The sequence below is a fragment of the Balaenoptera borealis genome, assembly GCF_965194805.1.
Source record: "Balaenoptera borealis genome assembly, chromosome: 6".
In the NCBI taxonomy this organism is placed as follows: Eukaryota; Metazoa; Chordata; class Mammalia; order Artiodactyla; family Balaenopteridae; genus Balaenoptera; species Balaenoptera borealis.
In genome coordinates this window covers 91,353,400-91,378,397 of record NC_138863.1, presented here as the reverse complement: position 1 = coordinate 91,378,397, position 24,998 = coordinate 91,353,400, and the positions used below count along the sequence as shown (strand labels likewise).

The following is a 24,998-nucleotide window of genomic DNA, read 5'->3' as shown; positions in this document are numbered from 1 at the left end:
TTTCATAATTAAAAGAAATGGTTTTGTAGAATACTGTGGGCAATAAAATATATTTCTTTTTAATAAAGTGGTAAATAATAATAGGAGGCATTATTGTTACTTATTTTGATTCTCATATGAATGCATATAATTATAGAATTTCTACATATCTTAGTGAATGTATTCCTGTCTGAGATATGATTCTAGAGTCAAGAATTGCAATCAGAGAAAGAAACCAAAAAATCCCTATACAGAAAGATATGGTAGCACATGCTGGTGCAATATGGTAAGAAATTTGCTGTGAACCCATGTGTCCTTTAGTAGATGGATCTAGAAGGGGTTAATAAAAAAGGATACAGGAAACCTAGGATTAGACATTGCCAAATGGGAATGATGAGCTTTACACTCTTCCACCCTTGCTCCAGAGAATGCCATCACTCTCCACCAAGCATAGCTCACTCAAAACCCTGGTTTTCCAAGGAAGCAGATTACCATGCAACATGCACCAAAAAGAGGGAAGTGGTATTTCCACAGATAGTCTCAAGAAGCTTGGGTGGTGTCTCAAGCCAGTCTTTGGGAAATCCTCATGTCCAATGAAAAACAGGGATATGGAAAATACAGTTTACTATTAAAAATACATCTTGTTATAAAATGTTATTAAAGTAATTAAAACAAGCATTTCTATGACATGGTTTCAACATATTTTATGAAACTGGAGATTTGATTCTTGACATTAACAGTGAGAACGAAGACTTCTATCTGGTAAATTAACACTCCTAACCCCAAGTGCATGTGACCACGTGTATTCTTTTTTTTGCTTTAGATAAAATTTTTCAGTTTTTATATTTACCATAAAAATACAGACATTTTAAAAACAAGATCCACAGGGACTTCCCTGGTGGCACAGTGGTTAAGAATCTGCGTGCCAATGCAGGGGACATGGGTTCAATCCCTGGTCTGGGAGGTTCCCATATGCCGCAGAGCAAGTAAGCCCGAGTGCCACAACTACTGAGCCCACGTGCTGCAACTACTGAAGCCCGCGTGCCTAGAGCCCATGCTCCACAACAAGAGAAGCCACAGCAATGAGAAGCCCTTGCGCCACAACGAAGAGTAGCCCTCACTCGCCGCAACTAGAGAAAGCCCGTGTGCAGCAGTGAAGACCCAATGCAGCAAAAAAGAAAAAAACCAAGATACACAAATTTATTTTTCAAGCACTGTGGTTATATTTTTTAACAAACTCGTGTAAATTCTATATGACTGATGAAATTATTATTTTTAAAAGCAATATTTTTAGAATTTTATATTTATGGGTGAGAGTATTTCTAGGCAGGATGTCTAGATTTACTTGTTTATATATCACTTTATACATTGCTCTGTCCCTGAAAGAATGTAGGGGAGAATAAAAACATATAAGCCATATGAATCTAACTTTAGATGATTAGATTAATTCAAGGTTATATTGTAGAGTAAACAGTTGATTTGTTAGTATAGGCTAGACTGTGCTTTGGTTAAAAAAAAAAAAACCAAAAACCAAAACCACAACCCCAAATCTTAGCAGCTTAATAAAATTAAAAATTTGTTTTCTTGTTTACTATATGTCTGTTGTGAGTCAAGGTAGCTCTTCAGGCAAACATCCTTCATTAGGAGACTCAAGAGATTGAGGCTGCTTTTACCATCTTCTAATGGTAATATCATTTTTACTTTTATCAAAATTATTTGAGTGAGGGCATTCTTTAAGTGCTGTATGATGTTATCAACTGTAATTTTTATTCTAAGCTATAGTATCTTCTATAAATATAATGCTATCATAGCTTTTTTTTTTTTCATCTATCTTCACAATATTTATACTTGCTACATTGCTTTTTAAGTGATACTTGAAAGGCGTGCTTACGTGATTATCTTTGTAAGGTCACACATACCGTCATCACCTCCCACCCCTGCCAGAAAAACTAAAGCAGTTTACATTATTGTGCCTCCTTTTTTTCTCCCCCTTTAAAACAGTTCAGTCAAGTGACTTATATAAGCATTTAAAACTAGCATTGATTTTGGCCATATCAGTTTAATTGTTTTCCCCAAACAGTATTTGTTTAAAATAAATTTAGAAAATGCCCTAAAATATGAAAGACTTACAAGACTCCGAATGTAAGACAGTATCCTTTTATTCTGAGGCATACTTTTGGATAAAATATTAAAAGTCTATTAAATTCTTAGCATTATGCTAAGTCCTAAAACAAAGATAATGCACAGAGGCAGGGACGGACCTGAGAACTGGGGGTGTGGGCACGGGTGCATGTGCCATTTTGACTCTGATAGGGAGGGTAGGCTCCTCTCAGGGGTGATAAGCATGCTGAAGGCCAAGTGAGGTAGACAGTGAACCATGTGAAGTCTGGGGGAAGGTCATTCCTGCCAGAAGGAGTATTAAGCACAAAACACAAAAGCCATAAGGTATGAACAAGCTCTGTTTGTTCAAGAGTCTGAAAGTGAGGGGCTTCCCTGGTGGTGCAGTGGTTGAGAGTCTGCCTGCCAATGCAGGGGACGCGGGTTCGAGCCCTGGTCTGGGAGGATCCCACATGCCGCGGAACAACTAGGCCCGTGAGCCACAATTACTGAGCCTGCGTGTCTGGAGCCTGTGCTCCGCAACAAGAGAGGCCGCGATAGTGAGAGGCCCGCGCACCGCGATGAAGAGTGGCCCCCACTTGCCGCAACTGGAGAAAGCCCTCGCACAGAAATGAAGACCCAACACAGCCATAAGTAAATAAAAAAAAAAAAAAAAAAAAAAAGAGAGACCATGCAGGTTATAAAAAAAAAAAAAAAAAGAGTCTGAAAGTGAAAGAAGGTCATTCTCTGGACAGAGAGCTGTAGAAGATTAGTTGAGAGAAGTAGGTAAGGTGTGACTCATGCAGGGTCATACTGGCCGTGGAGTGGCGTTTAGATTTAAGTGCGCTGAGAAGTAGCCCTTGGGGTATTTTTAGGATGTAGTATGATCTCGTTCCTATTTGACAAAGGCCACTCTGTCTTGCACAGAGAATTGGATCCAGGAGGGAGAAGTGGAAGCAGAGACTTGGTAGGAGGCTGAGTCTCCAGTCCAGGTGGGAGCTGATGGAGGCTTGGACCAGCAGTGGAGAAGGAGAGAAAGAATTCCATAAGGAAATTCCAAAGACACACAATGAACTGGAGAAATATTTGCATTTCATATCACAAAAGGCTGTTTTTCTACAGATCAATAATAAGAAGACAGATAACCTGAAAGAAAAATGAACAAAGAATATTAACATGCAGTTTGCATGTTAAAAAAAGGAAATTAAAAAAGGCTTCTAAGTATATGTTAAGCTGCTCAACCTCACTCCTAATAAGATAAATGATAATTAAAATTACACTGAAATATTTGCTTAACGAGAAGATTGGCAAAAAGCAGAGTTTAAAAGAACACAGATTTAGGGAGGGTATGAAGAAATAGACACTCTCATACATTTCTGGTATGAATATAAATTAGCATACTCTGTGTAATAGACAATTTGGAGATGTCTATTAAAATTACAAACATACTTGTCCTTTGACCCTACAATTCTGCTTATTGTAATTTATCCTCAGATAAACCTTTATTCTACATCCTTGTAACAGATGTTGTCAGTGCTTTGCCCATATCCCTTAGATCTGTGCCCTCAGTCAATGACTCTCAGATGTTGGTGTGTATTTACCTCCTCTCTCTCACTCTCGAGACTGAGAAATTGGAAGGGATGTGTTTTGCTCCTTTCTCTGATATCCCCATTTTTAACTTCCTGTGAGGTTAAGCTCCAGTTACCCACTGAGGTACCTCGCTTAACCGTGCACCAATGGTTTCCTCCTTTTCCCTGGATCACTTTCCCTTCCTTTACTAGTCTTCCTAGCACCTCTAAACAAACTACTTATAATCAATGTTGCTTTCTGGAGGAACCCAAATAAGAGAATCCTCAACCTCTTCTCTGGTTAGATTCCCAATGCGGGTGCTCCTGGCATTTGGGCAGGGTAAGTCTATGTTGTACTTAGGCCTGCCCCTACCTTTGAGGACTTTTAGTATCCCTCTTCCCTGGACACTAAACTTCAATAGCACTCCAGCTACTTAATGAAAAACTTAATCCATGAATTTCTACATTTCCACATGTCCCTGTCTCTTCCCTGGGAACAAAGCTTCTCCACAGCCCTCACAAGCAGTACAAATGTCTTCCCTCATGTGCCTCTTACCACTGGGCCTGGTGGTGGGCTAGGCATCCTCCTTACTGTTTTTTACTGCTTCCAGATCATTTTCTCTTACTCTTCCCCTCCAACTCCGGCTTTGAATCCTATTCCTTCCCACCATAATATGTACTGTTATCCCTCATCACAGGGGTACCCCCTGAAGACTCCTCCTTACTCCTTGAAGATTTTAGTCCCTAGCTCATTGTCATTTTATCCAACACTACTCCTACAATAATTCTTGGTGACTGTAATATTTACCATGGCCTCTCAGTTCCTTGTCCTTCTCTCTTCTCTTTTCCAGTGACCTTATCTGTCCTCCAAAAGAGAACCTCCAGAACTTCCCACTACGACATCTATCTACTTCTCTGCATCTATGCCACATACAGCTTTCCTTTCTGTTACTACAGATGAACTGTCCCTTCCCCTATCTGGACCAACACGTTCTCTACTATCCTAACCGCGTACTTTCTTGCCTACTCAAGGACATGACTCCAGGAAATCACATCTCTCCATGTGCATCACCAATTTTTCCCTTTCCACTGGGTTACTACTTTCAGCATTCAAGTACACTGTAATTCTGCCCATCTTAAAATATTAATACACTCACCTGGTTTTTGTCCTACTTTACTGCTTCGTCAGAGCCTTCCTTGCTGGTTCTGCCTTATTCTCCTGACTTCTAACGATGGAAGGGCCCCAAGGTTCAGTTCATGGTCTGTTCTCTATCCATGCTGCCTACGTTAGAGATTTCATTCAGTTTCGTGGCTTTAAATTCCATATACACATGAACAACTCCAGGATTTATTTCTCCAGCCCTCTCCTCTGAATTCCAAACTCATATATCCAACTCTACTTGATATCTCTATCTAGATACCTGATAAATGGTTTTAAATGGAAATGTTCAAGTCAAACTTCTTATCTCTTCCTACCCAAACATGCTCCTTCAATGGTCTTCTCCAACTTGGGGAATGGCATACCCATCCTTCCAGTTGCTCAGACCATACTCCTGGTATCATTATTTGATTTTTCTTTTTCTCTCATGAGCTACATCTACTTTATTAGAATAGAATTCAACTACCACTTACACCTCCATTACCAATGCACTAGTCCAAACTATCACTTTTTAAAAATTGTAATAGCTTTCTGAGTTTCCTATGTTCATTTTTGCCACCCTCCCCAGGCTCATTTCAACACAAAAATCAGTGTGACCTTTAAAGACTTGTTAGATCATGTGAGTACTTTGCTCAAACTCCTGCATTTCATTTGGAGTAAAGGTGAAAGTCCTTACAATGGCCCACAACTGCAGAGTGGAGCAGATTCAGCATATATTTGGGGGTTAGAACTATTAAGACCTGCCAATGGGTTAGATGTGGTAAGATTAGGGAAAGAGAGCAATCAAACATGGCAAATGACTCCTTAGTTTTGGGCCTGAGCATCTGGGTAAATGATTGTGTGTTAACTCTCACAAGAAAGACAAGGGAAGAGTAGTAGAATGGGTCTGATATGTGCATATGGGATGGGGTTACAACGAATAGATAAGAATTGTCATGTACATTTTGGGTTTTAGGGACCTATTAGACATCTAAGTGAAGATTATGCATATGCAGCTGGTTATACAAATTTGATAAAAGAAAACTAGGTGTGATTTCATGGAACAATAGAAAGTAAAATGCTATTTTGAAAAGGATGCTGTGATAAACTATTTTTGATGTTGCTAAGAGTGAATACAATTAGGACAGAGGTTGACAATGAATTAGACAAATGCAGGTCATTGATGACCTTGGGAAGATTGTGTCAGTGGAGTTGTGGGATGGATTAAGGAGAGAATGAGAGGAGTTAAATGGAGGGGAGTTTATATAACTGATTTGAGAGTGGGAAGGTAAGTTGGTTCCCTTCTGATTATAATGATTCTTGAAACATCTTTATTGTGATATAATTAACCATAATCTTTAAATTGAATTATTCATCTTATTTTTGAGTTGTAAAACTTCTTTATATATTCTGTATACAAGTTCCTTATCTGATATATAATTTGCAAATATTTTCTCCCATTATTTTGGCTGTCTTTTCACTTTCTTGATAGTGTCCTTTAATACATGAGTTTTTAATTTTGAAGTCAAATGTATCTAGATTTTCTTTGGTTGTTTGTGCTTTTGGTGTCATATCTAAAAAATTGTTGCCTAATCCGAGGTCATGAAGATTTACAATCATGTTTTCTTTCAACTGTTTTATAGTTATAGCTCTTACATTTTGTCTTTGATCTATTTTGAGCTAATTTTTGTATGTTATGTGGCTATTATTTTGATACTGTTATGCACACAGTTCTTTTATTAATTTCATTCTTAATTTCCTTCTGCCTGAGGAATGGCTTGTAACTTGTCTTACAGGATCTGCTGCTAATGAATTCTTTCAGGTTTTGTATGTCTGAAAATATCTTTACTTCACCATTGTTTTTGAAAGATGTTTTAGTAGGACATATAATTCTAGGCTGACAAGTTTTTTCCTTTCATTACTTTAAAGATGTTGCTCCTCTGTGTTTTCACTTGGATTGTTTCCAATTAAACAAAAATCTCATGTCACTCTTACTTGTATTGCTCTGTATGTAGCATGTCTTTTATCCTGGATACTTTTAGGTTCTTCTTCCTTATCGCCATTTTTTTGACAATTTTGTGATAATAGACCTAGGTGTAATTTTCTTCATGTTTCTTGTGATGGAGTTTCATTGAGCCTCTTGGATTTATGGGTTTATAGTTTTTATTGTTTGGAAAATTTGGGGACATATTTTCCCAAATATTTTTTTCCCCTACCTTCTTTTCTCCTGTGGAGACTCTAACTACTCATACCTTAGGCTGCTTACAGTTGCCCCACAACTCACTGATGCTCTTTAATTTTTTTGGATTCTTTTTTTCTGTGTTTCATTTTGGATGGTTTCCATTGCTATGCCTTCAAATTCACTAATCTTTATCTCCTGCTATATGTAATTTGCTGTTAATCCCATCCAGTGTATTTCTCATCTTGGACATTGTACTTTTCATCTCTAGATATATGATTGGGATCTGTTTTTAAAATCTCTGCTTAACTTTCTGAATATGTATAGTATAGTTACACTAATTGTTTTAATGTTCTTTTCTGCTAATGATAACAACTGTGTCAATTTGGGTCAACTTTGACTTACTGGTTATTCTCCTCATTATGGTTGCATTTTCCTATCTTTTCGCATGCCTGGTAGTCTTTGGTTGCATGCATACTTTGTGGATTTTATTTTGTTGGGTGCTGGATACTTTTGAATTCTCATACATTTTCTTGTGCTTCACTCAGGAATGATGATAAGTTACTTGGAAACAGTTTGATCCCTTCAGTTTTTGCTTTTATGGTTTGACAGCTTGGGAGCAGTTCTCAATCTAAGGCTAATTATTCCCCACTAATGAAGCAGGACCTTCTTGAATAATCTACCCAGTACCTTAAGAATTATGAGTTTTTCCAGCCTGGCTGGTGAGAACTGGCAATGGCATGGGTTCTCTCTATTGCTTCCAGATGATTCTTTCCTGGGCTTCATGTAGTTTCCTCATTGGTACATGTTGATCAGGACTCCGCTGAATATTTGACAGGGGTCCCTCTGCAGACTGCCGGTGTCCTCTCTGTGCAGCTCTGTCCTCTTTGTCACTCATCCTATCAACTCTGTCTTGATCTCCCTGGACTCTCACCTCTGTCTCTTCAATTCATGGTCCTAACTGGGCTTCACCTCGGTTCCTGTTCCATATGTCATGGCCTGAAAACTCTCTTAAGTGAATACACCTGAGCAATAGTTGCTCTCATCTCTCATGTTTCCTTTCTTTCAAGAATAACTGTCAGTCACTGCCTAATAGCCAGTATCTTGAAAACCACTGTTTCATGTATTGTTTTTGTTTTGTTTTCTTTTTGTTTTGGCTGTTACAAGTGGGAAGGTAAATCTAATCCCTGTAATTTAATTCCATCTTGGCCATATAGCTTTTCTTAATCAGAGATAGCAGAGAGGAATCTGAAATGGCCCATCATTAACATCTTTCATTCCTTGTTTATGATGAGAATGGGAAATTTGGCTCAGATCATTTCTATACATATTTAGTTTTTCGTTTCTCATATCTCAAAAAACAGATGAGGCAAACACTGATACTTCAAATGGATTCCTTCTCCAGAAACAACAGACTTCCACTGGGGAATACTGATTTATAGTGTGGGATGCTAGCCAAAGCTTTGTTCTGGCAGAGTTTGCAGATCCAAACGTGTACACAGGGGTCTGATAGATGCGAAGTTGCAGGCCAGAAGTAATATGTGATAAACTGGGGAAATGGCAGTGAATGTAGAGGTAGGCCTGGTCCAAAGTCATCTAAATTCAATAGTAGGATAGCAAATAAGAGGACCCTAACTTTCCGAACCAACTTAATGGCACTGTCTACATCCTAAACTCCTACCACCTACCTCAGTCATAAGATTGTTTTTTTAAAAGTACTTTATGAAAAAAACCTTTAAGAGCAATATATAATACTGATAGCAAACACAAGTCTGTGTGCCCGAGGCACAGCGAGGCCAAACAATACCAAAACTTAGCAGTATGGAGCAGAGAAAGGTTTATTGCAGGGTCATACAAGGAGACAGGTGGCTCATGCCTTAAAAATCCCAAACTCCCCAAAAGCTTTTAGCAAAGCCCTTTTATAGGAAAGGTGAGGGAGGGATGAAGTTAGTTGTTACAAACTTCTTGGTGTCAGATCCTTTGTTCTTGAGGTTAGGTCATGGTCAGGTCACAATGCTCCTGTAAACCTCCACCAAAACAAATGTTATTCTTTGTTCTGACAAGAAAGGGCAAGGTCCCAAGGCTCAACTTTAGTCCAGGCCCGGCTGAAGAGTTAGATCTCAGCTGGCGGCGCCCTGAGGGCCAGGTCCGCAGACCCTGCTCAGCCGACATCGCTGAGCAAGCAAGGCGCCCAGGACCCAACCAGCCCTTAGGCTTTTCATTTAAACTGGAGAGAATCGTTTATATAGGATCAAATACATGTTGTAGCAAACACCAATCAGGTGAATTCCCAGCTCACAACAACCGCCCTTCTCTGAGAACAGCCCCAATCACACAGGTGTACCTGAAGTAATGCTGCGCAATGTCCTTGCAACTTAACCCTGACCTCTGGCCACCTCCTACCGGTAGACAACAGATCTAAGGGGGACCAATTTTTGAAACTTGAATGGAGACACTGAAGGCTGGTTGAAACTGTTACCTTAATGGCAGTGTCCATATACTCCAGTTGCTGAGGTCTCCATGGACCGCGACCCACAGAGACTGCCGCCGCCATTACGTCGAGGAAGTGGGAATTGGGAAGAGGTTCACTGCTGCCTCAAGGCCTGGGCGCCGCCAGTGGGCCGCCGTGGCGAGGGCTCTGGAGCTCTTGGGAACACAGCTCTCAGCTTGTCCCCAGGCTCCCTGGCTCACCCGCCAGCCCGAGGCCACAGGGCCTGGAGGGCCTCCAGGGAGAAAGCCACCATCCGCCTCACACCGCACTCGCTGCCGAGAGTACCACCCCGAGGCTGGCTGTTGCCTGAGCGGGACCACTAACCACCGCGCTCAGGGTCTCGCGATAACAGCCAGGCGCTGACGGCCGCGTGCTAACAGCTGCGTGCCCGCTCCACCCCTAATACAGTATTAATCATTTTACTGATATTATTGTTGATGCTGATAAGTCCTTCAAAGAGGGTCCATAGTCCCCCAAAGAAGATTAACCAGGCGAATGCAAAAAAAAAATCATAGATGAGGAAATGAATTGAATTCTCCTGATGCAGTATCCTTTTTTACCAATCTTGGAAACACTGTGTGTCCACAAAGCTTAGCAGTATATTCATGTTAAGGCTAATACAGCTTTTCTGTCTTCCCAGCAAAAGTAGCCCTATTGCTACAACCTGTTTCTCCTGTTTTACAATCTGCTTTGGTCAATATTTCCTTAAGCTAGTAAGAAAGCTGACACAGTTGAGATGGGAAACTGGTTTTAGAAACCTGTTGACAATATAAGCTAGAAGAGACAGTTTTAGAGACCTGGCATCAATATTTTTAAAATAATAATTTCTGGATTTTTTTTTTTTTTTGGCCACACTGTACATCTTGTGGGAGGCTCGTGGGATCTTAGTTCCCCAACCAGGGATTGAACCCGGGGCCAAGGCAGTGAAAGTACCAGGTCCTAACCGCTGAACCACTGGAGAACACCCAATAATTTCTGGATTTTAAATAGCTACAGTTGGGTTTCCAGTGTCCTAGAAATCCAATGACAAAGAGAGTATCTCATTAGGAATCAAGAATATGAAAAGTTCTACTGATTATGACCTAGCAGCGATTCTCATAAAATTCTAACTCCTGCTGCTACTCAAGGTAGCCTGTATAAGTATAGATCCAGAATATCTGAGTCATATTATGACTGAAATATATGTTCCTACTAATATTCGAGTTCCCTTGCCTTAAAGGACATCAAAAGATATCAACATATGATAGTCAGATATAAAGTATTAGTGTGGTTTTTTAATACCTAGTAAAAATAGCAAAAGGTATTAATTGTATGAAGAAACCCACTTAATTAGGCAGTCCAATCACATATTCAGCAGGAAGGTGAGTCTCTCCACATAAATACTTTAGTAAGACACATGACTGCTATGATAGTGATCACTGACTTTCACTGCAGGGTTTATGCATCTCTAAAACAGGGTATGTTTCATGACCGAACTGCATTTTAATTTTTATTTTATTTATTTATTTTTGGCTGTGTTGGGTCTTCGTTGCGGTGCATGGGCTTTTCTCCAGTTGTGGCGAGCGGGCTTCTCATTGCGGTGGCTTCTCTTGTTGCGGAGCACGGTCTCTAGGTGAGCGGGCTTCAGTAGTTGTGGCACACGGGCTCTAGAGGGCAGGCTCAGTAGTTGTGGTGCACGGGCTTAGTTGCTCCTTGGCATGTGGCATCTTCCCAGGGCTCGAACCCATGTCCCCTGCACTGGCAGGTGGATTCCTAACCACTGCGCCTGCAAGGAAGTCCCTGAACTGCATTTTTAAAAGTCCTTTTCCAAAATCTTCTTTGAAAGTCAAACTCTTTTTTAACAGCTTAAATTAAAAGGAGGTGACACGTTTCCAAGTAGGTTTGGTTAGATCAGTGGTTCTCAACCTGGGTTTTTGTTTGTTTGTTTGTTTGTTTTGCTCCACCCTTTCTCCTAGGGAAATCTGGCAATGTTTAGAAATGTTTTGATTGTCAAAAATGAGGAGGAAGGTGTTACTGGCATCTAGCAGCTAGAGGCAGGGATTCCACTAAACATTTTACAATGTACAGAGCAGGCTCCTACAACAAAGAATTATCCAGTCCCAAACGTCAATAGAACCATGACTGAGAAATCCCATGTTAGATGAAGGCTGTGTGATGCTATTAAACTTCACTATAAATTCGAATTGAGAAACACCTTTGTGCTAACTTTTAAAATTACGTTTGTTTCATGGACTTCCTCCGTGGTCCAGTGGCTAAGACTCCGCGCTCCCAATGCAAGGGGCATGTGTTTGATCCCAGGCCAGGGAACTAGATACCACACGCTGCAACTAAGAGTCCACATGACGCAACTAGATTCCGCGTGGATCAACTAAAGGTCCCACGTGCCACAATGAAGATCTCGCACACAGCAACAAAGATCTCTCGTGCCTCAAAGACCCAACACAGCCAAATAAATAAATATTAAAAAATAAAATAAAATTACACCTGTTTCAAGAAAAGATAGTCTTATTCACTGTTTTTAAATAATAACTTCTTACATTTTATCATTTACAAAATCCTTTTATTAATCTCATTTGCTCTTCATAGCTCTGATGAAGAAGTCATCTTTTCCCCTGTTTTACTACCAAGGGCACTGTTGTGCAGGAAGAGGCTGAGGGATTCAAGCAAGATCACAAAGACTCAAATTCTGGGTGGTTAATCTAGTGCCCTTTTTGCTATCCTATAGCTGTGACACTCTTGTTAAGAACACTATATAAAAGAGGATTTAAAAAATTTAAAAGCAAATTGTTGTGCATCTATGTGCACAGAAGACAGAAGACAGATGTCATATGCTTTAAGGATGGAGAATGGGAGAAGGACTGGGCCTGGGTTGGGTATTATCAGAGGTGGGAAGCAAGTATGGAAGGTAAGGAGCTAAAAGAACGATGACATTAGCCAAGCCACACAGAGGAGAACAGATAGATCCCTAAGTTTAAAAAGGCGACTTCTTGGGACTTCCCTGGAGGTCCAGTGGGTAAGACTCTGTGCTTCCACTGCAGGGGGCACGGGTTTGATCCCTGGCCAGGGAACAAAGATCTCACAAGGCACGCAACATTGCAGAAAATAAAATAAAATGACTACTTCTCTGTGAAAATCATTCCTTCCCCTATATATAGGATAAGACCCTGATGAAAACATAAAATGGACAAATGTGCTGAGTCCAACCAGAAAAAAAGAAACCACACTCATTACTTCCAACAGAGGATTTGATACATCCATTGTACAGATGACGGAAAAACTGAGAAGAATTCAGGGATTAACAACCACAGGAAGCCATTACACTTTTAAACAGGCCTGAGGGAGGAGGCGGTATTGCCAGGGCTGATTTGGTGGTAGGCTTGTGCAGCAGGAGTTGGAGCCTGGGAGAAAACACAGTTGCTGCCGGGGAGGGTGCCTAAGGCAGAAAAAGAGGGGGAATACACTGGCTTCTCCATTCCTCCCTCCCTCCAGGACCCCCACAGTGCCTCCTATGGGCCGAAGCCGGCAGGAAGCCAGCCGACACAGGAGCCTGGGAAACAGCCTGCAGGAGCTGGCTGAGATGTGGAGCAGAGAAGGGAAAGGGCAAGGGGTGGCTGGGATGGCAAATGGGTTCAGAACCATAGCATGTCCTGTAGGCTTTATGCCAAAATAAGGACACCACGACTAATTAGCGCAAGGCATCAGGTGAATACTCCAGGAGCTAAATCATGTTTTACTTCAAGTCAAGGAAAACATATCTTGAATCTATCCTGGACCAAACAAATAAGTAAAATAAAAATCAAACTCAGAAAAGGAACGTGACAAATGAAGCACAACATTCTGTATAAATATCCAGACTTTTTATGGTTAAGTGATTACAACTGAGAAAAATAAAAAACAGAACAAAAGAAAGAAAACAGCTCTAACAGGTGTTCAGAAAGGAAGCTGGGCTTTTGTCACACCTGTTTTGCACACAGTAGGCTCCACATTCAAAATAGAAGCAAGTTCTTGCTGAGCTCTTGACATGAAAATAAAAACATTCATCACTTTTCCTCTCAAAATTGTAGACTATAGCAGAACATAGTTTTTAAAAGGCTAGCCTAATTTTCTTTCTGGGGAAAAAAATATTAAGAAAAGACGACTAAAGAGGCAATAATGTATTGCTGCAGGCTCTCTCTCTTAACTGGTTCACTCTGTGCACTGAATATGCATAATTCAATTTTAAGAAGTATATTGAAATTATAGAATCACTAGTATAAAATCCAGACATCCTGGAAAGTAAAAGCCAAACTACTAATGGCTATTTCAGCTTATTAACAGTTAATACTTAGAAGAGATGTAATCTGGGGTAATTGCTGAGGACATTTTGGTTTCTTTTTCTTTTTTTTTCTTTTTTTAATATTTATTTATTTATTTGCTTATTTGGTTGCACCGGGTCTTAGTTGCGGCAGGCGGGCTCCTTAGTTGTGGCACATGGGCTCCTTAGTTGTGGCACGCATGTGGGATCTAGTTCCCTGACCAGGGATCGAACCCATGCCCCCTGCATTGGGAGCACAGAGTCCTATCCACTGCGCCACTAGGGAAGTCCCTTGGTTTCTTATATATAAGCTCAATCTGCAAGAATGAGTAACCAGGAAAACTTCCAGATAAGTGTAGCAGTGATGCCATATGTAACGGAGGCGTACATAGTGCCTCCTTCGGGGAAGGAGACACTCAAAACAGAAATGTGAGCAGGTACTTAAGTAGAAAAATGTAAAGTGTGGTTTCTGATAGCTATTCTGCTTCAGACACAAGTGGGCTTTGCTGGTCAGTCCTAGCAGACAGGGTAAGACTGAAGCATCCAAAATGCAGTACGGGTGGGCAGGAACTGTCTCATACAGCAGGGGGTGGCAGGTGGAGCGCCAGAGAGCTGGATCGAGCTGTAGACTTACAATGGTTCAGTCTGAGAACATCGTCATATCTACAGGGTCAAGCGAACAAACGCCATATTTGAAAGCTGCAGCCTCAGAGGGCAAAGGGGTTTCAAGACAATACCCAGGGCCCTCAGTGGTGGAAGGAGCGCTGTGAAAGGGAATCTAGGGGCCGGTGATGCTGTGAAATCCAGACTGGCCAGCCGGCATTGGGAATAAGGGGAGTGTCACATGTGAGCAGCATGGGTAAAAGGTGAGTGACCAAGGCAGGGATCAAACAGAGAAGCCCAGTTATTAAAAACTGGAGAAGAGAAAGATTTCAGTGATGATGAGGTTAGGGGGAGAAGCCTTGAGACGGAGTCAAGTGTGGAAGGGCTTACCTCCCTCCCTCCCAGAGCCATTTTTTTAATCCTTTTAAGGCTCAGGTTCTCACTATAGGCAAGTGCCCAGGGCCCATAAGCTTTTCCAGGTTTTATCAAATGGTTTGAGAGCTGGAAAAGAAATGGTTTTTGGCTCTAAAATACAAAGAAAACTGCAAAATGAAATTATTAAATATTTCAAAAGGAAAATTAGATGAATCTCTTTCATTTTGCATAACAAAACATTGTATTTTTCATGTGAGACATGGCTGCATTTTTTTCCGTGTTTGACAGGATGTGGGATGAGGCCTCTAAGAGGCCTATATAATCCAGGGTTTATATAGCCCTTGAGTTGGCCCTTCTCCAGCCTGGCATAGTTCAGGCAGAGAAGGTCAAGGGTGTTAAAACTTCGGCAAGGTTGGACAGGCAGGGAGGGGAAGGCAAAAAAACCAAATCACCTAGGCTAGAAATGCGGGGGCGGGGAAGTGGGGGGAGGAAGGCTTGGGGGGAGGGTGTTTGGCACCATTGCAGAGGTTGGGCTTGACCGGCTGCTGGGAGGTGAAGGCGCAGTGTCCCCGGAGATGGCGTGGTCTGGTTTCTAATTTTGGAAATGGCCATACCAGGATTTCCAATTTGGCAGCCAGGCTGGCAGCAAAGGGCTCTGAATAGCAGAGAGAACCATCTGGAGGCAGGTGGCCATTCAGTGTTGTGTAGGGGTATGGATGCAGATTTGGCAACAGCTAGACAGCAGGGCTTAGTTTCTAAAGCAGGGAGGCGGCAGAAGGGGAGAGAAGAGAGTGGGAGAACTCAGTCCTTCTGAGGCTGCAGAGCAGGGGAAAAGCAGCAAGTCAAGGAACACTTGAGGCACGGAGGTTCCAAGGCTCCCGGGTTCACCTAGCGTCTGATTGGCCGCAGGACAGTCCCAGGAACACTGCTGCAGCTCACCCAATGGGCCCTATAGGGCTTCTAGATTGCTGGTCTGGGAGCAGGGCCCAATTCTACATGCTTCCTCTTGGAGGAGGAGTGCCTTAGTCTGAGGGAAACAGAAGCCCTTCCGAGATTCCGCTGGAGGCAGGGCCCCTTAATATGTCCAGAGAAAATGCCATGCAGCTGCCATTTCTTGAGTCAGGGTCAGAAGGAAGTGGAGTGAAGTGACCCCAATTTTCGGGAAGAAGAAGGCCAGAGAGGCAGGGACCCACGCAAGGGCGTTGCAGGGACAGATGTTTAAATAAACTCCTCTAGCCAGAAATTGCCCTGATAGGCATTAGGGTGTGTCTCTCTGGGAGGGAACTGAAGACCCTGACCCGGAGGCATTGTGATGACTGAGCAGAGATATAAGAGGAGGAGACAGAGCTGCTGCACCTCTAGAGCCATTTGGGGCTGCTGCAGAGGCTGGTGACCCTGGCTGGAGAGCACAGTGGAGAGCTCCAGCGTTCCCCTGGGACTGTCTCCAGGGTCCAGAATCAACCGCAACTTCTTGGGTTACCTGAGAAGCAGAGAAGGGGCAAGGCCAGTGCACCAGCAGAGGAGAGAGAACTTAGCTGGCCAAGCTGAAGAAGGGAGAGGTCATCAGGTACTACTAGATTATGGCAGCAGCAACCGCCTGGATCCTGGCACAGTAAAAATATTTCCAGCAACCGTAAGTGACCTTGGATGAGACTTCTCAGGGCACATCTGGAGCGATGCTGTAGGGGCTTTGGGTAATCTTGTAGAAGAGAACATTTTTGATGTTTTTCTCCTATTACACTGTGAATAGAGGACTTGCAAGTTGGGTGACCAAGATTTTTCCAAGACGATATATTGTGTAGGTAGAGGTATCACTGTTTCTCATTAACTGGGCATTATTGATCCAGAATCTAGGATTGCTGATGGTTTAAGAGCCTCAAAGTGTTTCAGATTTGGTTAAATTTAATATTTAATTAAATGTCTAGAAAATGTAACAGTATGCCAACTAGTGAACTGCTGCAACTCAACCCTTACTCTTCACATGGTGATTGATAGAACAACAAAAGTCCTCCCTCCTATAGCAGACCCGACAGATTAGGCAAAGGACCAAAGCATTAAATATATGAATGTGTTTGAAACAAGGGAGCAACTCGAAATATTTGATATAATGTGGCTGAGGACATGAAAATAAGGGTGTCAGTGAAAGACTTAAAAGACATAAGATCCTGTTCTCAGAGTTCTGGGCAGGTCCTGTTCTCAGTTTTCTGAGAATGGTTTTTGAGTGATAAGTACATCAAGTTTACTGGCCCTTTTTTTTTTGCTATAGACATCACTACACAAGAGTTGTAGGTATAATGCTAGTGTTCTGAAGTTTTTAGATCCTTAAGAAGTGAGTATTATATAATGCAAAAGTACTACAAAAGTAGGAATTCATATGCAAGATGAAAAGCCAGAGATAGAAGAAATGGAGACAAGGGAACAGAAAATGAAATTACATGTAATTTACAGGTTACTCAACAAGGGTTTTAGTGTTTTCTTCCAAATAAAAGGCCTAATATTTATAACAATGAAAAATTAACGAATGAGTTGTTCTTTTCTTTCCACCTAAATTCCAAAAACTAAATGTTAAGTGTCTGATCACAAGTGTTAGCTTGTGGGAAGTAAGACCTGAGTTTGGTTCCCTTGAAGAAAATTTAAGATAGGAAGGGATAATGGTTAGAAAAATATGGGGAAGCCAGCTCACTAGGAGAGAAGAGCTTGGTGGACCACATTAACAAGGGTAGGGGTATGAGCAAAATGTTCAGGGAAGCTCAGAGAGCACACCACTTAGGATTCATGAAGAATACAATGTTTGCTAACACGCACATTATTACCTTTTTTTGCTCTCTAAACAGAAGATAATAATGGATTTGTTCATTGTTTGCCACTGTATGTTTTAGGTTTTGACAGTTAGAATTGGAAAATGATAATACAAAAAAGGGTAGTGGCACGCAAGGCAGTGGCAAGTCCATTGTGCATGAAATGGAAGGAACTGTGATGTTTAATTTAGAAAAGAGGAATAAGATGCTGCAGTCACTAAAATATCAAAGTGGAGTGCTTGGATAGCTCCTCAGACAGAGCCTCATAGGGCTGAGTCAAGAAGATTTGAAATCTGGTCCTCATCTGCATGCATTAAGGTCAGAGAATAAATGGCTCTTCTGATCTTTACTAGCTGCTGACCTATTATCTACAATAAGTAGAACTTCCAAGTCAGCCACATCCATTGAGGAATCTGAATGGTTTCCTACAGAAAACTGACAATGAGCAGCAAAACGAGTATCCTAAAGTTTCTTGGCATCTAAGGAGTTGGATGGTCATAATGGCTAATGCCTTAGCAATGCAAATATGACTGGAAGCACACTATTTTCTACATCAGTGATAAAGCTGTTACTTATTTCTCTATTTATAAAAGTCACTTATGGCTGCAATAAACTAAAACCTATTTTTTCTTTTTCTTTCTTTTTTTTTTTTTTTGGCCACATGGCACGCGGGATCTTAGTTCCCTGACCAGGGATCAAATCCGCGCCCCCTGCAGTGTCCTGATCACTGGACTGCCAGGGAATCCCCAACTAAAACCTATTGCAATAATCTAGTTTTCCAACAGGTATCCAGCAAGTAGGAAATCAAATCAAGAAAGGAAGTTCTTTAGGGGACTGATAATATAGCACCAAGCTTTAATCCAGGTTTATTGACCATAGAGCCATCTTTTACTTTGCCAAACGATCACATTTTTGTTAGCATTATTTACAAGCCTTATTTACTCTTACTACTTACTATTATTTTATCAGTGGATAAAGTCACCAAATACTTCAAGGAAAAGAATGATATATCCTAATACTGCAAAGAGATCAAGCCTAGGGGAAAGACTGATAATACCTTGACGAGAAGTCTGACATCCTTGTGGTGGAAGTTTATTGAACCACTCCCCGACTAGAACTCAGTCAAGTATCAAGAGTCACCAAGTACCACTCATTTCTTAACTCCCAATTGGAAATCTACTTGAAGGATTTATTGCAGTTTGATTCCTTGAGCCTATTACATTCATTAGTGCCTAATAATGGTTGATTAGCAAAAGAAAGGGCATGAGTGCTAAGGGGTTGACATAGCTAAAAGGCCTGGGTAAAAATTACATGTAATTTTCACCCTTTCTGTCACATATCATAAAGTTAACACAGACCCACAATGAGTACAGCAACTAATATTAACTGGTTTTTGTTCATGTTTGGAGAACGAGAAATTCTGCACTAATAATTTCCTCTCCCCACAGGCCCCAACACATCAATGCTCACTTCTACTTCTGTTTTTTTAATTCTTGGCTTAAGGCAACTTTGATTATGCGGATCCTATCTCCTTCCTGAAAATCCGGCTGGAGCTGCTTGTATTCCACGCACGTTTTTCTGTGTTAAAACACGTGAGTAAGATTGCCAATGTAGTACCGTGGTCACCTTTCTCTTAACTCCGTGAGGCAGTCCCCTCATCTCTTAAGACATCTACTTAGGTATAGCCCTATTTACCACCAACGTCCAGCCTGCTTTTCTGTGCTTCACAAGCATCCTCAGCCGCCCCTCGGCGGACCCCTCCCCTCCTAAGCCTGAGATTTCAGGTTCATCTCCAACCGAAAACCGCTCCACCATGGCACTTCATTTGTCTACCACACTGCTGTCTTTATCTGTATCCCTCTTCGGAGACTGTATACTGCTGTTTTGTCTGGGCAGTTCATATGGCTCTTGGCTCGCAACAGGAGCTCGGTACAAGTTGTATCTTGGCTTTCTAGCCTGGTACAGCCCTAAAGAAACCGTGCACAGAAACGGCAGTCGCCTCTCACCCGACGTGATCAATCAGACCAGTTAGGAGGAGCTATTCAGTGGGCTTTTTAGTTAAGGAAAGTTTAACGGTGGGCCGAGGAGGGGGGCGGGGAGGCGTCCCCACCAGGCGAGGTTCGGCCCGGGATGCGGAACCCGCCGGGCTGGGAACCCAGGGCCCGGCGCAAACAGCGGCGGCTACATTCAAACCCCGGCAGCGGATCCGACCCGGCCCGGAAGTGCCCGGCGCCGGAGGGAGGGAGGGAGGGAGGAAAAGATTGGCGAGCAGACGCCGCCGCGCGCACGCGCCCTCGCGAGCTGGGGGCTGGAGTCGCAACTCGGAAGCCGGAGCCCAGACGGGCCCGGGGCGGGGGGTGGGGGGGGGGAACCTGCGCGGGGGCGGGAGCGGCGGAGACGGCCGCCCCTGGCGGCGGGTTTGTTTATCCCGGGGAAGAAGTTTAGGAGCGGGAGATAGGGGAGGAGGGCGGGCCGGGGAGGAGGGATGCGGTTCGGCGGAGGCGGCCGCCACAGGGACTCGCCGCCATCACCTCAGCCGCCTCAGCCGGAGAGGAGCCGCCGCCGGGGCTGCCCGCCGCCGCCCTGCACGTCCGGGTAGGTGCCCCTCCCCCTCCGGGGTCCCGGCCGCTGGCTGCCCCCCTCTTTCCCGGGACTCACCTGCACTGAAACCCAGCGACCTCCTCCTCCCCCATTTCGGCGCCCCCATCGCTCTCGGTCCGGGACCCCCGCTCCTGAGGCGTGCCTTCCGCCCCCGCCCTTCAGCCCCACCTCCGCCCCCCGGACCTCCCTAACCCCGCGCGTCTCTACTTCCCCTGGGAATTACCCCCTCCCCCATTGATCTCCCAGCTTCCGTCTGCCAGGATCCCCCCGACTTTCCTCCACAAGCCTTGCCTCTTTTTTCTTTATCATGCTCCCCCCCTTTGTACCTGTAGACCTCCTCGCCCGCACCTTGATACCTTGTCCCTTCCTCCCACCTTGAGTACTGCCCAAAGCGAGAAACTGCACGCCACCCCCGCGTTCACGTCCATCCCTCCTTATCCCAAACGTATACGCCTGAAACTGTCCCCATTAGCCCATTTTAGGGTGAATTCTCAGCTCTCCAGCCAGACCACTCGGTGCCTCCACCCCAGTGGGCATGCCCTCAACCTGCCTACCTCCAGGCACACATTGCCCTCTCATCCGTTCTCTCTCCCCAGGTACGTCAAGCTCACTGCAGTTCAGGGTCCACGTCCTGACTTACCCCTTTCTGCTCCCTTCTGCTGTCCTTTCCCCTTACAGTTCTTCTTGAATTGATGCGTTTGTGTACTGAATCACAGAAAGGGGAGGAGATGGGTGGGATTTTCTCTCTCAAAGCAGTAGATCCAGTAGAAATAGGATTCACCTTCTGCCTAGCCCAACTTCTGGCATCTTTCTCTGTGAATAGTGCCATTCAGCCATACTTTTGAGGCTTCTGATGATTTGTATTTGAATACTCCTGGGCCTAGATTGTTTTATTATAGTACTCATCTTCCCAGTTTTTCCGTATAGCTGAACCTCCTGTTTCTTAGACTGGAAACTTAAGTAATAAAAGGTTCATACCTTGGAAAATTACATCTCTCCTGCCATAATGGGAAAGGTGGAATATTTCAAATTATCATTCTATTATTCTTGAGAGAAATGGTGCCTAGTGGTTAAGAGCTCAGACTCTGTAGCTGAACTGCAAGGATCTAAATCCCTACCTTTCTGTCTACCAGGTCTGGCCTTGGGCAAGTTATTTAATCTCTCTGTGCCTCAGTATTCTTACAGCTGTAGAATGGGGTTAGTGATGTACTTCATAAGATGGTGGTGATAATTGCATAACTTAATGCAGGTAAAATACAACAGTGCCTGGTAAGAGTTCAATAAATGTTCTTTATCATCATCTCTTAGCTTGACTTGGCTTGGCTATTGGTAGGATAATTTTGAGAGAGGAAGGGGGGAATGGAAAACTGTCTTTTTGCTCTTTTTAATTTAACACCTTTTTTGAGGTAGCTATGATTCATATTTTGTTACTGTATAAATTAGTTCCTTCTGGTGTGAAAAGTACAGTTTTAGCTCCCTATTTTCAGGTAAGTTACCAGGCTACACGCAGTCCCATTTTCAGGTACCTGTTTGGAAATTTTAAATTTTATCTTTGTTTTGAGAATAACTGAAGTTTAATTATGTAGCAGATTTATCGTAGGGAAAAATGAGGATTTTGCCGATGAGAATTTTAATACTACAATTAAATACTCAAACCTGGTTGGATACTTCACACCTACCTGTCCTTTATGTTGAATTGCTACTCAGGATAGAGCTTTGGCTTCATTACAAAGACTGGTGGCTTTTCTCTTACTAACATGTTGTTTTATTCACATGACCATGCCTTGATGTGTCCAAAAGTTTACTCTTTAAAACCCTGACAATTTCTGTCCTATTTGCTTACCTCCTGTGCATTATTATTTTCTTGATACATTTTTTAAACAACTCACAAAAAAATATCCAAATAGGTACTGTCAACTCAATGTTGTTATAAGTAGTAAAAGTTTGAAATCACAATTTGCTGTCCCAATTACACATAAAAATGTGTGCATATGGAACTATCAAAATAAAGTTGTTTGCCTGTGTATAGCTTAAAATCTTTTTTGTGTGTCACCAATGGAATGTTCATTAAACTTTGGGTAACACTGCCTTTGCTTATGCTATTCTCTGGCCTAGAATAACCTTTGCTCTTTCTCCTGCATATCCAAATTCTACTTATCTTTCACCTCTTACTATTTTCATAGTTCTTGCCAACATTGGTTTCTATTCCTTGGCTTTCCTACTGTCTGTATTCTGCATTTGGCTTTGAATAATACAGACTGCCCCAGTTCAAGAAAAATGACTCCCATAGAATCATACTTTTAAAGTTTGTAGAAACTTTGAAGGGGTGGAATAAAATTGATAATTAGTATCTGCTCTGTGCTGAGCACTATTCCTTTGGTTTTGTAAATATTCATTCTTTCCAAAAATATTTAATGAGCACCTACTTCATGCCAGGTGTTGGGGATACACAAGAGCAGCCCTTCCCAACTGGGGTTCCAGTAAATTATCAAGCCCTAATGCTCTAAAGTATCCAGGGTATGTAATAACTACTCTCCTGTGCACCTAAAATGGTCCTATGTCCCATCCTTGAGAGAGAGAACTGAGGAAATAGTCACTTAACTCAGTTTCTGTAGGGTTTAAGTCTTTGAGAAAAGCTCTACCAGAGAATAATAACACAGACTCTGCTTTTTTTGTAATTTATATCAGTGTGGCACTGGCAGACAATAAGCAAGTAAGAAGATAAACTTATAAGAGCACTGGTAATGTTAAAAACAATGATAATCGCTAATACTTATAAAGCACTATGCCAGCCACTCTTTCAAATGATTTATACATATTAACTTGTTTAAACCTCTCAACAATCCATTGAAGAAGGCTTTATTATATCTCCATTTCACAAATGAGGAACCTGAGAATCAGATTACTTAACTTCCACAAAATCACACAGCTAAGTAAGCAATGGAGCCAGACAATATGGTTGTAGAGACTATTACCCTTTGTTGCCTCTTAGACCTTCCAACCTTCCAATTTTTTGTTGGTTACTTTAGACAAGATTCTTTACCTTTCTGAAAAATCTTTTTTTTTTTTAAATCTCAACAGTGAGATTTCCCTGTCTTTTAGGTTGTTGAGGGGAGTAAAGAAGATTTAACTTTGTAAAGCACCTGGTATACAGATGTATCCCAAGTCTTACATATGACTAGATATTGCAGGCATTTGCATTTCGGTGGTCCTGGTCACCATTCTGTTTCCTGACTTAGATTTATTCACTTAGCAAAAGTTTATTGAACATCTGATCTGTGCCAGGCGCTTGCTAGGCTGTGGTGACACACGTTATGGAAAGAGTGTACCTGTATTCATGATGGCAAAACTCTGTTGGGGAATAGAGAAACTAAACGAATTATTACAAAAATAATAATTACAGTTACGATAACTGCCACAAAGGAAAATTACTGTAAACAACAAAAGCTCACTAATGTATCAGAGAATGTTTGTCTGAAGAAATGACTTTCAGGCCGAAGTCTGAAGGATGAACTGGAGTTACCCAAGCGATGCTGGCGATTTCAGCTTTCTAGGACTGAAAAGTCCTGTGGAGACTGGACCTTAGCACATGAGGCTGGGTGATATGAAATGAGACTGGAGCAGATCACAGTGGTCAATTATTGCTAAGCTCTTTGTACTTAATCCTAAGAGCAGTGGGAAGCCACTGGAGAATGTTAAACAGCTGAGTAAGTTACTTAAATTTTTGTTTTAAAAACATCACTTGGCTGCTCTGTGGAGGACAGATTGGAGAGGCAAGTGTAAAAGCAAGGAGACGAGTTAGGCCAGGGCTCCTCAAACTTATCTGTGGCGAAGGACATGTTTTGTTTTGTTTTACTTTCTAGTTTGTGCTGGTACTTTAGTAATGAACAGTAAAATGGATGTTGTGGCAGTGTCTGTCAAATTGCTATAAAAATTTCTAAATGCTGCCTCTCAGTTTCTGTATTTACCTTGTCTCACACCAATAACAGTAGTTCATGGGTCAGTATTGGTCCACAGCTCACACTTTGAGTAGAATTAAATTCACCTATTATAGTCATTTAGGCAAGAGATGATAGAATCTCGGTCCAGACTGGTGGTGATAGAGATAAAGCAGCTGGATTTGACAAATATTTGGGAAGTAAAGTTAATAGGATTTGGTGATGGATTTTATTTGAGGGTCTAGGGAGAGGAGAAGGCTGATTTCCAGGGTTAACGGTTCCTGTGCTTAACCTAGGGGGATATTGGGGGAGGAGCAGTTTTTTGTTAGTTTATGGAAACGGGGGGAGTATTGATCATAATTCAGTTGGGAATAATCAGTACATAGCTGATAATGGATGTTTTAGTGTGGAAGGTGGGGGATGAGATTGCCTAAGGAGAGAGTATAGAGAGAGAAGATAAAGGGACGTGGTCCCCTATGATTCTCCAACATTTAACGTTGAGGAAAAGAAATGAAGCAAAGGAGACTGAGAAGATATAGCCAGAGGTTGGAGGAAAATTTCCTTAGCGTCACTGAAGTCAAGGCAATAGACTGAAAAAGGAGGGCGTGGCTAATCTGCTATGTTGATTGAAGCTGAGAAATCAATTAAGTTGGGAACTAAAGAGTACACATTGCATTTAGTGACAGGGAGAAAATTTTATGTCTCAGTCGTCAGTCCATCCATAAACTATTTGATGATTTTTGTTTTAATCTGCCAAAGCAACAAGTCTAAATTTAGGGTAGAATTTTATCTGTAACATGAACCATGTCTTCCTTCCTGAGCTCAGACCCATGTTTCTATTTATCACCATCTGGGTGTTCTATAAGCATCTCAGACTCTACAACTCATTCATTCAGAACATACTCAAATAGAATGTGTTTTTTAAGTACTGTTTATC

At 42.1% G+C, this 24,998-nt stretch overlaps 1 protein-coding gene across 1 annotated transcript in view; it reads left to right on the top strand.

Annotated features, from left to right (window-relative positions):
- Positions 1-19,906: 19,906 nt before the first annotated feature.
- The window catches only part of LOC309630918 (uncharacterized protein), a gene marked incomplete at its 3' end in the record, with an annotated part of 40,487 nt that continues 35,395 nt past the window's right edge, over positions 19,907-24,998 (top strand). Inside the window, exon 1 of the mRNA XM_082396764.1 lies at positions 19,907-20,117. Coding sequence (XP_082252890.1) covers positions 20,008-20,117 — 110 coding nt within the window. The 5' untranslated portion in view covers positions 19,907-20,007. The remainder of the gene's footprint in view (positions 20,118-24,998) is intronic.